This window comes from Oenanthe melanoleuca, chromosome 23 (genome assembly GCF_029582105.1).
Source record: "Oenanthe melanoleuca isolate GR-GAL-2019-014 chromosome 23, OMel1.0, whole genome shotgun sequence".
Lineage (NCBI taxonomy): Eukaryota > Metazoa > Chordata > Aves > Passeriformes > Muscicapidae > Oenanthe > Oenanthe melanoleuca.
The window spans coordinates 1856407-1872971 of record NC_079356.1 but is presented as its reverse complement, the minus strand read 5'-3'; the positions used below and the strand labels follow the sequence as shown (position 1 = coordinate 1872971).

At 52.6% G+C, this 16565-nt stretch overlaps 1 protein-coding gene across 1 annotated transcript; it reads right to left on the bottom strand.

Annotated features, from left to right (window-relative positions):
• Positions 1-3672: 3672 nt before the first annotated feature.
• Positions 3673-6371, bottom strand: LOC130262141 (cbp/p300-interacting transactivator 3). Its single transcript, XM_056508967.1, has one exon. It carries the CDS (start codon positions 6148-6150, stop codon positions 5536-5538), a length of 615 nt encoding a protein of 204 aa, XP_056364942.1. The 5' UTR covers positions 6151-6371; the 3' UTR covers positions 3673-5535.
• Positions 6372-16565: the final 10194 nt, after the last annotated feature.

Genomic DNA, 16565 nt, shown 5'->3' with positions numbered 1-16565 from the left:
TTTAACCCATTCCTCTCAACACCTGGGAAAGGAAAAGAGGCACCTTCAAATCTCATCTTCATGGGCGGGATGAGATGAATCCTCTCTTTGGATTTTTTCCAGTTTGTGTTGGAATACTGGGCAACACTTTCCCTCCCTCCCTCAGCAGGCCAGTGGCTCTGTGCTGAGCTCTTCTTCCTTCAGGGATGCTGGGATCTTCTATTGGACCCTGCCAGAAGTTCTGAGGAAGCTACAGCTAGATTTAGTTATTGAAACTACTGTTCCTTTCCTTACCCAGCTTGACAAACCTTGCCCTCTTGACAAACCAGGTTTGCTCTTGGCACTGCTCACAGTACTTCAGCATTACCTGTATTTTTCCACCTGTAGGGTTGTGATGGTTTTTGGTTGTGGCTCTAGCACAAAGGCCAGTGTGCCTGGACAAAACAGCTGGCACAGGGGTTTGGCTGAGAATAAAAGAATTAAATAAAACCCTCTGTCCCTTTCTGCAGTTTTGTGTTGTTGAAGAAAGGCAGAGGTGTGCAGAGGGTTTGGGAGAGGATGGGGCAGACACACAGCTCTTCAGCCATGCAGGGAGAGCCACATTTCCATGGGGAAATCTGTTTTCTTTTTGCAGCTGAAGCAGCAAGGATGGACCATGGACCAGAGCCAGCAGCTCTGATGAGAGATCAGAAAACTGTTGCATTGAGGTCTCTTCACCCCCCTGGTATTTCAGTGGTCATGAGCAGGTCATGAATGTTTGTAGCAAGCTGAACTTGCAGAATTCCCTGGAAATGTGAACTCAGGGATATTTTTGGCAAATCTGGAAAGGAAATAATAATCTGTCCAGAGGCTGCAGGACGCAGCACAGCCCCTGCACATGGAAAGGTCCCACTGCCTCTGAGCTGCACACACACAACTGACACAGAACTTGGCTGATTGTCCAAACTTTCCTCAACTCACTACAGTGCATTGCAATCAACTGAATTCTGCATTAACAGTTGAAACAGGAAAAGCAGGACTTGGTCCATACCTTGGTGTAGCAATTATGAAGCAACCTAACGGCAGAATGTAACCAGCATCTGAAAATCGGGAGTGTTGTAACATGCTGAACAACGACCTGCCCCAGAAGAGCCCTCAGCATGCAAACACTGCTGAGATGGACCACAGAGGACCACTGGCTTTCTACATGACAGCATGATATCAAAGACTTGAGGTGCAGATCCCTGTTTTCCCTCTTCTTCAGGGCAAAGGCTGATCTGGGAATTGGGCTGGGATCAGCTGCTTGTGAAAGCAGTCACTTGCCAAGCTTTTACTATGGGCTTAGTCCTTTGTCTCTGGAATATCACTTGGATTTGGCAAAGAGCTGCTTTCCCTAATCCCTATTCATGTAGAGACACGTGGAGGCTCCTGGGAATTCCTGCACTAGTGTTTTGAGTTCAGCAAAGTGGGAATATTCCCTAGGAATATTCCACAGCGGGGTTCTCAGGGGCCTCCATCCCACCTGCCTGGCCCAGGGGGGTGCTATAGAGCCCCTTGCATTGATCCTTCTGGCTGTGGTGGCCTTCCCCATCACCCAGACACCATTGATGGCAGGGGTCAGGAAAAGAGCCCTCAAAAAAATCCCTAAAACAAAACAAACAAAAAATCCCCCTGTTTCTGGATAGGGAACCTTTGATTCAGGAGATCTTTTGAGCCACAGATGAATGGTTTTGGTCATACAGAAATATTCAGGTATCCCCAAGTCTCCATGTACCTCCCATACCTCAGAAAGAGCTTCAATGAGCTACAGATTGCCTGCAGAAACACCTCTGTTCACTCAGGTTTGACCTTGGCCTCTGCTGAATTTGCAGAGATCAGCAGATCTCTCCCATCACACTTGGGGAAAATAATTCCCTGTCACCTTCTCCTTTCACTTGCATTATAAACTTCTGTTGCCCAGCTTCTTCCTGACTGAGGAGTCCCAAGCTGTTCTCTGGCTTCTTCTGAGAAACATTACTCAGTTGTTTCTTCTTTTTCTATCATTTCTCTAGTTTTACATTATCATTTTTCTCTAAACAGAGCAGAATATTTGACAATTCACCATTATGGGCAGTGCACAGGATGCAGATAAATTGTCTGTTGGTTCTGTGGGGCATTCACTGTTTGATTTTACTTTTCATTCATCTTCTAATGATTTTCGTTTTGCTTGTCTGGTTCTCCTGAACAGCAAGCTGAGGTTTTTTCTTTGAAACATTTATTGTAACACTAAGATCTTTGCTGAGGGGCTGTAGCTAGTTTAGAGCTCAGCACTGTGTGAAGTCAAGGAGGATTAACCCTCTAGCCATCACTTTGTATTTACCAGGCATTGCTCCTGCTATTGCCTGGTCACTCACTCTTAGATCCTTCACCACCTCTGCACCAGACTTTCACCTTTGCAACTCTACATCACCCTGTGCTATCAACAAACTTCATCACCCCAGGAGCACGTGGTCAGAGAGGGATGTGGAGAAAGGCCTTGTCCTTCTGTGCTTTCACACTCACACACTCCCAGAGGCTGCCTCAAGCCCTGGACATCACACAAATACCTATTTGGAGTGTTACAGAGGATCCAGCCACAATAAAGAAAATAATCTCCTGGTGCCTCAGAGGGGAGGTGCTTGTCTGTAAACATGTGAGGAGTTCACTTATATGCCCTCAAAGCTCCCAAGCTGAGGAGCACTGTCATTCAGCAGCAGTGTGCAGTGCTCTGCACAGCCTGTCACAGCTTTGGGGATCATCCTGCTGCCTGTGTGGGATGGAGAGCTGTCAGCTGGATGGGAAAAGCAGAACTCAGCCCTGTTACATCTTTGGTGACCTTTGGGGGACTTGCCTGCAGCCCAGGTAGCTGGGTTGTCCCACTGTGCCCCCTGGCACCTCTGCACACAGAGTGGGGACCCAGGCAGGCAGGGTGCACCCACAGCTGAGTGGGGAACAAGAGCTGAGCTGTCCAAGCTGTCCAGGTCCTGTGTGCCTGACACAGGGTGCACAGAGCCTGCAGCACAAGGGTGTGGGGGACAGACTGCACCTGAACTAAGAAAGTGTTACAAAGGAGGTGATCACAGCACTTGTCCAGCCCAGACAGAAGCAATAGGCCTCTAGCAGAAATAAGTGGTTTTGACCTGGGTATTCTAGAAAATCACAGACTGACCACACCTAACAGGGTCTTTGGGGAAATGAAAGCATTGAAATAACCTCAACTGAGCCTGCTGGGAGAGACTCCCCAGAAAGTCCTGACCGTGAACCCCCAGTCACTCCACATCTCTGGTATTATCAGTTCCCATACTCTGACTTAAATCAACAGCACAGTGCACTGCACAGCTCTCTGAGAGGATGCACCTCTGGCCATTGAGTGCCAAGCCCTTATCACACAGAAACCTGGGAAAGCTCTGCAGAAATTGCTGCTGATAGTCCTCATCTGTGGGCTGGACACAGCTCCCCCATTCTAACTGGGACACTGTAGGTGTGCACCACAGAGCCTACATCCCCCAACAAGAACTGACAGCCCAGAACACGCTTGTTTTGTGGTTGAATTACTTTTATTCTGAGATTGCCAACTCTTCACTGCTTGCCTACAACCTGCAGCTGCACAGACACAACAAAGTTCCTCCAGGTCTCCAACAGCCCAATGCCACAGAGCTGACAGCCCAGCCAGGCTCTGCCACCTTCAGCAAAAACAGAGCAGCTCTCTGGACTGTACAGGCATAACCATCAAAAGGACAGGACTTCTACAACAGGTCTTGAGTTGTGCAAGGAACAAGACCAGGGGACATTGACAGACAGTCCAAAGTGGTTCAGCCATTCCAATACTAGTATCCACAGCCCCACTACACATTTAGGAATATCCCTCAACTCTGCAAAGGAACTGGCTGGAAACCCTTGAAATAGAACAATCTAAGCCCTGTGAGAGTAGGAGAAAAATATCTATCTTGAGTTTTAGAGCCTTTGTGGTATAAAAACTGCAGAAAACTGCTAGCAGAGCTGTAGCTCAGCTGTCAGATGTGCACCCAGTCTGGAAGGAGACACCACTCACTTGTCTGAGTAACTCTAGATGAAAGTTAAGTTCTTTCCAACCCAAACCATTCTAGGATTCTATCACCTGGGTCAGTCAGCAAAAGCAACCATTCTGCAACAGACTATCCACATCTGTAATTTCTCCTCAGTACAGAGAAGGAGCATCTCATCCTCCCAGCCACACTTCAAGCACTTAGTTCCGAACATCAAGCTGGAAACCCAGTCCTTCCAACTCGAATATCAGGTGGGGCACACAAGTGACCAGGCTACAGCCCACCAACAGGAACAAAGGCAACACTAATGATCCACACTGCAGCAGCCCGGGCACGGAGCAAATGCACACGGGAGATATTTCAGTTTTTATTCGCAAATCCATCCGAGTGGCAGCACCAGGGGGCAGCAGCAGCCAGGAGTCAGCGGAGCTTCCCCAGCGCCTGGAAACGGGAGCCAGGAGGAAACCAAACCCCGCCGCCTTTTACAGCTCACCTTCTCTGAGCAAGGGAATTGGAAATCGAGTCATCTTTATCACACTCAGAAAGGTGTTGGATTTAGAGTCCTGCGCCTTCATCTCGAGTTGAAGGGACTATTCTGCAGAGCAGCTTGAAAACTATCCCAGGCTTGCTTTTCCCAAAGACAGCATCTTAAAGCTGCAGTACTCTCCAGGCATCTTTCCCAGCAGTCCCAAAGCCAAATGATAAAAAGAGCCCTTGCAAATAAATAATCACAGGAAAATAAATAAGATTAGAACTGAAATATACAGTTACATGGTCTTTATTTGGTTTCATAGGTGGAAAAAAAGTGGAGCCAGACTGCAGCTTTAAGCCTCATGCCTGAATCAACCTCAAACACTTGGTAAATTTTACAGCTGATTAACAGTACAGGTCTGAGATCTGAAGTTCCACGGAGATGAACATTTAGGCACAAACGCACACCCTTCCCCAAGGCATACTTTATTTTTGCAAGTTAGAAAAAAGCCTGCTATGGGGAAGTGCCCCTTCCCGAGCTGAACAGACATGACTGAAGACCTATTTACTGTCACAGTAAAACATCCCAACAAATAACTAACCCCACCCATGGTTGCAAGGGGAAACTGGTTCAAACCATGCACCAGGGAGACAATTCCCTCTCAGGATCCTTCAACTCCACTGGCACCACAGAATCCACCAGCAGGGCTGCCAGCTGCCTACTGCTTCTTGTGCTCCAAGCCTAGTTGAGGAAAGTCATAGTCCATTATTTCTACTTAAGCCAGAAATCCTGTTAATGTCATTTAGAGGCATTTCTACAGCAGGAGCTCTTGATCTGCTCTCTGTTTGGGGTGTACCAACCCCCTCTCCAGAAACTGCCACACAGAAAAAACACACAGAAGAAAAAAGCAATCCTTTGCAAGCCAGTGTCCGATGATTGTCCTTTTGGGGAGGGCAGGAATCCAGGACAGGGCAAGGCAGGGGGAGGAATGAGGATGGCAGGTGGGGAAAAGTTAGAAACAAACTCAAAACCACCAAGACACAAGGAGGAGCTCAAAGCCCCTCAGCAGCTGATGGCACTGGGTTGCTGTTTACTAACAAAGTCTGAAATGAAGTCGAACTCGTTCTGTCCCAAGAATAACTCTGGCAGCTCCTGAATCCGGTCCAACCCCAGTTCCAGGACAAGAGATGTCAAGACCTCCTCGTCTATAAGATCAGTGTCCATAACATTCAATGTCAGCGCGGGTGCGGGCATGTGCTGCATGCCCGGGTGCTGGCCCGGCCCCACTCTGTACTGCTGCCCACCAGCTCCCATGGGCCCGTTGCTCATGCCCAGCGGGTGGCCCTGGTACTGGGTGTTGAGTTTTTGTAGGTGCATGCTGGCCATGAGCTGCTGGGTGCCCACCGGCCCCATGTACTGCTGCTGCTGGCCCGGGCCACTGAACATCATCGCGTTCTGCATCTGGTGGTGGCCCATCTGTCCGCCGAGGCTGGCTCTGGGCCGCATCGCCCCGTCCACGGCAGCCCCTCCGTAGGGCATCATCTGAGCGGCGGCGGGCAGCGTCCTCAGCACATGCTGCCCGTGCTGCGGGGGTCCCTGCAGCCCGCTCACCCCCATCCGGTAGCTCTGCAGCCCGGCGCCTCCGTGGCTCATCGGCATCAGCATATGCTCGGCCATGGCTCCAGCTCCCTGCCCGACCGAGGCGGCTCGGGCACGGCTCCCGGGGACGGCACCGCGCCCCGCTCCCGCCGAGCCGGCTCCGGCTCCCGGAGAGCGCCGCTCCGCCCGGGGCAAGGCTCCGCTCCGCTCCCTCCGCCGGGCTGTGCCTGCTCGGTACGCACCGCTCCGGGCTCCAGCAGGGCTCCGCTCCCAGCGGGCTGCGCCGAGCTCCGCAGGCTGCGCTGGGCTGGCGGGAGCGGGGGCTGCGCTCCGCACTTATAGCGCTGCGGGCGGGGCGGGCGGGGGGCGGCCCCGGCGCCCATTGGAGCCCGGACTGCCCGGCCCGGCCCGGCCCGGCCCCGCGGAGGGACGGAGCCAAGGACGAGGCGCGGCGAGCTGGCTGCTGGCTGTGCTGGGCTCGGCAATGCCGCCCGTCCCGTCCCGCCGCCGCATCCCTGAGACACTGCGAGCGGCACAGCCACGGCTCCCCGGAGTCACCTCTCCGGTGTTCTCTCTACTCTGCCGCTTCCTAAAGCTTTGTACCCGCTGACACCCGCCGCCGCATCCCTGTGATACTGCGAGCGGCACAGCCACGGCTCCCCGGAGTCACATCTCCGGTGCCGCTACCCAAAGCTTTGTACTCTCTGACACCCGCTGCTGCATCCCTGAACACTGAGAGCGGGACAGTGACAGCTCCCCGGAGTCACCTCTCTGGTGCCTTCCTCCTCTGCCGCTACCCAAAGCTTTGTACCCACTGACACCCGCTGCTGCATCCCTGAAACACTGCGAGTGGGACAGTGACAGCTCCCCGGAGTCGCCTCTCCTGTGCCGCTACCCAAAGCTTTGTACTCTCTGACACCCGCTGCTGCATCCCTGAAACACTGCGAGCGGCACAGCCACAGCTCCCCGGAGTCACCTCTCCGGTGCCGCTACCCAAAGCTTTGTACTCTCTGACACCCGCTGCTGCATCCCTGAGACACTGCGAGCGGCACATCCACATCTCCCCGGTGCCCTCCTCCTGTGCCGCTACCCAAAGCTTTGTACCCACTGACACCCGCCGCCGCATCCCTGAACGCTGCGAGTGGGACAGTGACAGCTCCCCGGTGTCACCTCTCCTGTGCCATGTCTCCAGTGCCATCTCCCCGGTGCCCTCCTCCTCTGCCGCTGCCCAAGGCTGTGTACCCGCTGGCACTGCCAGGCTGGGCTGCAGGTCCCTCTGGGCTGGTGCTGAAGGATGCACCCTTGCCAGGTGCTCCCAGGGCCCAGGTTAGTTGCTGGCATCACCTGCGTGGTTGGTACTCAGTCGGCAGCATCTTCTAGGTGCACCAACCTTCCCAACACAGATGGTGATCAGAGTATTGTACACTTGTTTGCTGTGTGTCTTTTCCAGCTCTGAGATGAGCTCTGTCTCAGGTTCCCAGTGCAGCCCACCCACTGAGCTTTGCTAGCCAAATTCTAACACCACAGGCCTAGGCTACAGCAGCTCTGGTGCTCTCTTCAGGACATGCTGCATTCCAGAAGTGTATGAAACAACAGTGGTGATGCTCCTTGTCTGCTTTGTGTTTTGAAGGAACCTAGAGACTTCTTTTTAAAATATATTGGTGTTGCATAGTTACCTGCTTGGAAGGCAGGGAATTACATAGTTCAGCTTGCTTCCCCAACTTCATGTTTTGTCTCTGTCCTCTCCCAGACAACTCTTAACCACAGTGTTATAGACCATGGCATTGGCAGTGACAGACAGAACTTTTCTGCTGGCTTGCAGTGGGTTGTTTTGTGGAGTTTTAAGTGTCCTGCATATTCATGGTGCTTGCAGACCCTGGTGAACAGAGGAAAGGTCTAAGTTGGACAGAAAGGGCATCTTAGGGGAGTTCTGAGCAATGGTACTGACCACGAGGAATATTTCTATATCAAAACACTTTAAACCAGCAGCTCAGAGCAGGTAACACCTGAGAGCCTTCAGCTCCAAGATGCCAGGAATGAAAAGTGTCTTCTCTTCCCTGGACTGAGCACAGGGACATAAATCTCCAGGATGTTCTGGGAGTTGCTTTTGTTTGTGCCACCTTCTGCCTTGTTAGGTGCCTGGGATAGGTTTCAGGTGCTGTTGGTGAGGCTCCAGCTGATGAATCAGTTAGTTAATTGTTCAATATAATTATGTAATGATTGTTTTTTAACTCTAGAGATTTTGCCAAATGCATTTTTAATAAACACACGCTCACATACATATACCCACCTGCCTACAAGTTCACATGCAGATGCACACCCAGGTGAGGAATAAATGCTGGGGGAGTGTCTGTCCTTGTCTTTTCAGAGGCATCCAGCCATGAAAACATCTCTCACTTGGAGGAGAGGTGTGGTGTGTCCTGCAAGACCTGAGCAGGGGCAGGAATTCTTGGATGTGAGTAGCAGGTGGGAAAGGGATCTCCACAGCATTTGCATTACTGAAGGACACAAAGGTGATAAATTGCCCTTCATTTTGGAAACAAATCAGCAGATGATTCTCACTCATGCCCCTTCTTCTGCAAGGGTAAGACCAATCAGCTGCTCATCCAGTCTGAAAATAGTTTGACCAGAAGCAGAGCTGTGTGCCAGCTTTGTGCCATTGTCCCCAAATGTTCCCCCAGCATTACCTGGGGTGTTTGAGAAGAGCCAGTGCCTGCAGGAAGGGAAGGTGGGAGGCATTGCAGTGGGCAAAGGTGTCCAGAGATCCACAGCTTCCATGTGTGTGCCAATTTCCTGTGCTCTGTGTCCTGAGAGCTCCCTCTTCTTGAATCAGTAATATTTTATTTTACAGGGACCAGCTTAGATGTGCCTGCTGCAATTCACACAGCCCCAGCTGGTGGCTGGGGAGCAGAGCTGGGGAAGGGCTGGCCAGTTCTCTAGCATCTCTCTCATTGCTCTTTTTGGCCCAGAACAACCAGTGGGTCCTTGTTGTGCTGAGATCTCGAGGATTAAGGACCCAAACCGCTGCAGCCAAATTTACAAACACTGTGTGTGACCCATCTAACCCCAGGCTTGTGTCTTTCCCCTCTGTCCTGCCATCTGTCATCAGCCCAGGGATGGACTGGCCTTTTTGGGAGAGCAGACAAACTGCCAGATCCAGCCCTTGGGCTGTTGGTCAGTGGCTGAAGTCACCACATCAGCCACCTCCATCACTGTGTCATTCATGGCTTCCTGACACGGGGCTTCCCCAATGTCCTGGGGTGGTTTTATGGTGATACTTTATTCCCTAATCATCTCTTTATGCCCAGAAATGGCTGTTGTTGCTTTGTGATGGGGCAGGGAGCCTTGGGCTCCTGCACAGTTTGGTTCACACCCTCTCTTTCCAGTGGGCTGTGGTGTGGACCAGGACACTACATTGTTCCTGTTGTTGGATTGAAGCAAGGAAGTTTTTTTCCCCTTTCCCCCAGCCTAAAATCTGTACCAGGAATCCTCTTAGCATCTTTTTGTTTTTTTTTCCTTGTACTGTTTCAGCTTTATTTATTTTTTTTTGTTCCATCTGGGGAGCTGGTGGGGGCCACCCTGAACCTGAGACCTTGGAGAAGCTGAACCAACACAAGAAAGGACACGAGAACCCACCAGCTTTTCCTGCTGTCAGGAGGAGACCCATGCCAGGAAAGTTCCCATCTATTCTGCCCCAGCAGCTGTGTGAGCTCCTGGTCCCCTCTTCCCTGAGACAAAGAGAGGCAGCCACCACCTCTGCCTCCTGAGATGGGGAGGGGTGGGGGTTAAAGTCTTGAAATTTCTATATCTGGCATTAAGTAATTCCTTTTCTGTGCCTTGTGGACACCCCTTTGTTTTTTGGTTTGCTTTTTATTTGTTGTTAATAAACAGTTTTGTTGGTTTGTTTGGTTTTTTTTTTTTTTTTACTTTCATCCATTGGTATTCATTTCTCATCAGAAAAAGGGATTGCTGGAGACCTTCTCTTTAGAGGAAACACTCATTTCAGATATCTTCTCCTAAATTTGTCTTCAAACCAAGACACCCAGTCTCCACTCTACTGGCTGTGCTGGTATCACCAGCCCTGGGTATTACCCAGGCTGGAATTAGTCAGATTGTTGCTCCAGTGGCACCAGTTTGGGATGACCTTGCTGTGACTGGGGATGTGGCAGCACTGCCCATGTGCTTTGTCCCAGGTCAAGGTGTCCATGTGGGTGGGCAGAAGTTCAGAGATCTGAGCACCAGCACATTGCAGATCTTCTTTTTCCCCTCTCAGGAGGCAGCCTGGTTCACAGCTCTGTGCCACCCATGGTTTTGTTCATGGCAGATGTTCCCTCCTCAGATCTGATGCCTGCTCACCATGCAATGACTGTGCAGCTCCAGTGGGATTCCAGGGGTAAACTCCTGCCCCCAAATTCCCCAGGGATGAGAGGTACCATGGGCATGGGCTTTTGGTAAGCAAAGACTTTTATCTTGCAAGGCTCACCCAGCTCCTTGCTGGTGGTTCAGGCTCCTGGGGAGAAAGAGGGGCCATGAACCAGGCAGAGGGAGGTTAAACAGATCTGTGGGACTTGGAGGGTCCCAGAGCCCACACTGCCCACCCCACACATGCTTTTCCCTTTCTGGTGGAAGGGTTGCCATGATCTGATTGCCATTAGCCCTGCTGAGTTGCCATTAGCCCTGCTGGGCTGCCAGGGCTGTGCTTCCTCCAGCTCTGTGGGTCCTGCCAAACGTGCAGGTGGTGGGTGTGGGATCTCCCTGCCCACGTGTGCCCATGTGCTGGTGCACAGCTGCCTGTGTGTGCTGATGTGGGCACACTTGCCCCCTGGCCACTAAAGGGTGCAGAGGTGGCAGAGGCCAGAGAGGCAGGAGGGGAGAGGCAGACACAGCTGATCCCAGTGCCCTGTGTGCTCCAACCACCAAGCTGGCTTGCCCAGCTTGTAAACAATTTTTTTTTCCCCCTCTGGGCTAATCTTGCTGTGTGGGGGCAGATAACATCAATGGAATTTTTCCAGTGTCCTTTGCAAGAGCCTCCTGCTTTGGACTTTGGCTGAGACACGAATGAGACACGAGCTTCCTCAATTGCTTTCTCTTGTTTGCTTTCCTCTGCTTCTGCTTCCTGCTCTGCTCACTGCTGCTGGTTCCTGCTCTCATGGAGAGTGGCCAGAGCAAGCTCAGCAGCACCTTGTGCTCCCCTGGATGTCCCTGTGGAGCTGGGATGGTGGCAGGAAGCAGGAGGGGCAGTGGGGTCTGAGCTCACTGGTGCCCTGCAGAGTGACTGCCACTTGGTGAGCTCCTGCTCTGCATCCTGGCTGTTCCAGGGCAGCTGCTTTGGGTTTAGGTCTGTGCCATGGCTGGGCTGGGCTGCACTTCAGCCTCAAAGGCCCAAGGGGTTCTTGTCCTGTGGCAGAGCCAACCCAATACAGGTGTTGTGGTACCTGAGCCCCAGCCCACCCTGCCAAGAGATTCCCCTTATCACCCCTCAAGCCCTCAGGGACCTCCCTGTAGGGTCTGACCACAGAAAATCTGTCCTGCCTTGCAGAGGGCTGGCAGCCCAAGCAGCACTGAGCTGTGGATGTGCAGCCTGAGCTGGCCCAGAGGGCTGCAGGTGCTGCTGTGAGCATGGCAGAGCAGGCAGCCTGCCAGAGCAGCTCCACACAGCCTCTGACACGCTGCAGGGCCACCAGTGTCACCAGCTCCTGCCTCAGCAGGAGTGCTGCACATGCCAGACTCCCCTCTGCCCGTGCTGCATCCCTCCCCAGCACCCCTCTGTCCAGGGAAACTGAGGCACTGACCTTGTCCTGCTGCTGCCCACACTGAGCAGAAGCCTGCACAGCCCTTGCTTGTGCTCTCTTGGTGTTTCCCACCACTTTTCTTCCATTGAACCCGGGAGTTTTCCAGGTTTCTGTATGTTCACAGTCCACAGACTGTGAACTCGCTGGCTCTGGTGCCCAAGGGATGTTGCACCCTCCAAGTCATGGGGCTCTGCTCTTGCACAGTTCCATCAGTCCCATGGCTGCCCTGCATGTCCCCCAGCATGTTTTTGTCCTTCTAAAGACAAGCCAAGGAGTCAACCCTTCTCATGTGAGTGACCATAGATATTCAGGGTGAGAAGCTGCTTTGCCCCAGGCCTGGCTCACATTGCTGCCCAGGCTCATGTTCATCACTGTGTGGCCTTTCTGGCTGTCCTGGTCACCATGATTTCCCTCAGGCTGGATTTGAGGCACAGGTGGACAGAGCAGGGTTGTGGTTTCTCTGGCAATAACTCTGTGTTCTTCTTGGGTTCCCCCCCATGCCCTGCTGTGGTGCTGGGGTCACTGGGGATGGGCAGCACTGGGGCTTTCTCACCCAAGGAGAGCCAGCACTGTGTGTGGCAGGGAGCCAGAGAGGCCTGGGGTTATTTCTCCTTATCTCCAGGCACCTGCATCGCTGCTGTGCTGAGGCAGATTAGCTGTGGCGGTTTCTCTGCTCTGCTCTTGCCTCATGCAACTGACTTGCATTTGGTTGGGGCAGTCAGGGCTGTGGTGGTGAGTCTTTGGGGGGGCTATAGAATGGTGTTTCATTATCATTAGGAATTTCTGTTGCTGTTTATCTGCCTTCTCTTTCCTTCTTGTTATGCAACCTCCTTTTTGGTTGGTGGTTGTTTTTCCAGGGTTGATGTAGCAATAAAACTCTTGCTGGTATTTCCAGACCCTCATGGCTGTAACACCCAATGTCACACCTGCCCCTCTCTGACTGCTTTAGGATCACCAAGTACTTTTCCACTCCATTAATGAGTCCAGGTCTTTTGAGCAGGGACTGCAGCAAAGCCCTGGGAAGATGCAAGCTTGTGAATGGGCTGGGTGCTGGCAGCTCTGGTTTGTGTGGCCAGGGGAGGATCAGGGTGGGTGACTCAGGGCAACTGAAAGTTTGGTCCTGGGAGAGCTGCCTGGGATCCAGGTCGCTGGGACCTGTTTGTCAGGTTCCTATTTTTGTTATTCACTAGCTCAGTATTCCTGAAAACAAATTGAGTTGTTGTCACCTGATTGGCATCACAGGCGTTGGAGAGTGTCTCATGTGTGGAGCCTGTTTGGGTGGCTGGGTCTCAGCTCTGCAGTGCAGGGTTTTGGCTCAGCTGTGCCAGTCCTGCAGCCAGAGCTGCTCCTCTTGGGCTGTGCCCCTGGTGCTGCCCCCACCAGCTCCTGCAAAGCCAGGGCACAGCACCCAGACTTTGCTGGCAGAGGAGACCTTCAGACTGACATGTGTGGCTGTGCTCTCTGGGAGGTGACTGTGGACTGAGCCTGCAGTAGGGAATTCATAGAACTGTAGATCCTTCCTGGGCTGGAAGGGACCCCCAGGATGATCCAGCCCAGCCTCTGTCCCTGCCCAGACCCCCAGCAATCCCCCTGCCCATCCCTGGAGCTCTGGCAGTGCCCATTCCCTGGGGAGCCTGGGCAGTGCCAGCACCTCTGGGGGAGGGAAGAACCTTTCCCTGAGCTCCAGCCTGAGCTGCCCTGGCCCAGCTCCAGCCCTTCCCTGGGTCTGTCCCTGTCCCAGGGAGCAGAGATCAGAGCTGTGCCTCCACTGCCCCTCGTGAGCACTCCCCCAGTGAGCTCTGCCTTCATCTCTGCTCCAGCTGAACAAGTCAAGTGACCTCAGCTGCTCCTCATATTGCTTCTTCTCTAGACCCTTCACTGGGCTTTAGGACAAAAATCCCTGGGTTTGCTCTCCAGCTGCCCCTCCTGCAGCAGAGGTGAGCTCTGCTGGTGGCTCAGGCTGATGATGGTCCCTGAGTCACCTCTGGGTTGGGCTGGGACAGGGCAGTCACTGCTCTGCTGGTTATACAGAGCAGAGAAAGAGCTGGCAGCACTCTGGCAAGGGCCCTTGACAGAGCCTGAGCAGCCTCAGGAGGCTGCAGACAGCTCTGGGGACAAGGTACTTGTGGCAGGGCACTGCTGTTTCCTCTATCTGCAGCAACATCTTTCTGGAGCTGGTTGTTTCTTCTTAGGCCAAGCTTCAACAGAAAAACCTGCCAGCTAAACCAGGGATTTCACTGAGAGGTATTTTTTTGCTTAATATCAAACCAGTCACATGAAAATATTTGTTTTGTTTTGAAGAAATAAAGAAACAATTTTTTCTTGCATCATCCATTCTTCTTTTTATCGCAGTAAAAGCTGTCAGGGATCAGGACCTGCTTGTGATCTGAGAAATACAGAAGAAAACATCTGTTAGTGTTTGTGGTGAGAGAGGCATGGCTGTGCCTATCTCACTGAGCAGCCCTGCTGCTGCTGCTGCCTGAGCTGTGCTGATCTTGCCCTGTCACCAGGGCAGTGTGTCAGAGGCTCAGGCAGCACTGCTGCCCTGCTGCAGTGAGGATCAGCCAAAGCAAAGTGTTTGTGGCCAAAGAAAGGCCAGTTCTCACATGGACAGGTTTTCTTTTTTCATGAAGAAAATTGTCTGGATGCTTAAGTGAATTATTCATTTATAATCAATAATAAAGTGAAAATGTGTGTTATCTGAAAATGCACATTGCTGGCCAGTATCCACTGAACTCCATGAGAGCTGTTGGCATATGTGATGTTAGGAAAACAGCTTGTGCTGCTGCTGCCATTGTCAGGATTAAAACTCAGTTGCCCTTTTTGGGAACACTGACTGCTGAAGGCATCTGTTGTGTAAGGGACGAGCTGGTGAAAGTAGATGAATGTCAGGTGAGGAGAGAAACCCTCCTCCTGCTGCCATGGCCATGCTGGGGCTTGTGAAAGGTGTTTGTAGCTCCACACTCTGCAGGGCCTTCCTCCTGCCAGGCTTCAGGGACAGTGTTGGGATAATTTGTGCTGTGGACATCCCTCCCTCCTCCCCACCCTCCTGCACTTGCCCCATCCATCTCTCTCTGCTGCTGTGGACAGGGTTGCACATGGCAGGGTGGTCTCAAGGTTTCTCCTGTGTGGAGAGGCCAGACTCTGAGGTTCTCCTGTCACTGAGGTCCCCCTGATGCACCCAGCAGAGACATGAGATGGTGCTGGTCATATGCTGCATCCCTGAAATATCTCATTTCCTGACACCAGTGACCACAAGTGCTGCCAGTTCTGGCCTGGGCAAGGTCTGAGTTGGGCTCTGCAGCTGAGAGCATGAGATGAGTTTAGGGAAAAGTTGAGGGTCTGAAATGGGAAAATCCACATCAAAAAACTGCATTCCCTGGGAGACACCAGTGTAAGGCTGGGGGACAGCTCTGCATGCAGTTCCAGACTCTATCTGGGACAAAGCTGGAAGTTTTGAGCGAAATTTGGGCCATCACAGCTCTTCCTGTGCTCCTGGCTGTGGCTTGGGTGTGCTGCACTTTTCAGCAGCACTATGAAAACATTCCCCTGTCTGGGGTGAGGTGGCTGTGTTATTGTCCTGAGGAGCAGCACACACAATTGTGCTCCATGGCTGCATTTTTGCAGGCAGCTGAATTACCTTCTCACTGGTGTAGTTATGTCTCTTTAGGGATTTCCAGCATCACACACAGGAGCTCATGATAAGCAGGGAAGAAGGGCACTGGGCTGGGAGCAAGGTCTCCCTATTGCTATGGACATGTGGCATTAATCTAGTCCACTCTATCTCATGTGATGCACCCTCAACATTGAGGAGAAATCTGGACCAGCTTTAAGCTCCCACCCTGGTGGCTCTGCCAGCTGTGCTTCAGACAGAGCAGGTTCTCCATGAGCAGGTTCAAAGGGCCTTGTGCCTCAGGAGCTGAGCAGAGAGGAGCAGCCAGGAGGAGGAGGAAGAGCAGGAGCCACGTTGTGTCCAGGGCAGTGCAGCCCCACCAGTGCCTGGGAGCTGCTCTGGGCACTTGCAGCTGGATGTTGCCAGCTGGGAGGGTTTGGACTGGGCTTGGGCTCCAGAGGACTGGCAAGGTCCAGCATGGATGGGGGCCCAGCTGATCCAAGCTGCACAGGTTTCTGCAGCATCCCCAGCTCAGAGCCCCTCTCCCCAAGCTGTATGAGCAGAGCAGTTTCCTTCTCAAGGTGTGGGAGCAGGTGACACAGCACACAGACTCTGCAGGCACTCCTGGAATGATCACCATCCACTGGGACAGCATGGGAGATACCTGTGTCCCGTGAGTTCATCTGGATTGCACTGTGTGTTCCATAGGCTTGCTCCTGGCCACAGGGAAATGCTTTGGAGCTTGTGACCCAGTGTCACTGCTCAGGAATGTGTTTTGGACTGTGCATTTGGGTCCCTGAGCTTTGGGTGTGTGCTGGACCAGGTGGTGCTGGGGGAAGGGGAGGACAGGGCAGGTGAGGGTTCTGTGCACAGGTGAGTTGTTCTGTGCACAGGTGAGTTTTCTGGTGGCTGAATGCACTTGCTGCCCTCTCAGGGCACCCACCCAGGTGTTGTCCCCAGAGCTGCTGCCTTAAGAGATTGTACCTGGGATGTGGTGAAGTCTGTAGCTGCACCCTGGAGTGGTCTGGCTGCAGCATTGTGTTAGAACAGAGCTGCTCCAAACCTGCAGATCAAGGTCTGAATCACTG

Excerpts from the sequence above, each read along its gene's own strand:
- LOC130262141 (XM_056508967.1), bottom strand. The coding sequence starts at position 6,150 with ATGGCCGAGCATATGCTGATGCCGATGAGCCACGGAGGCGCCGGGCTG.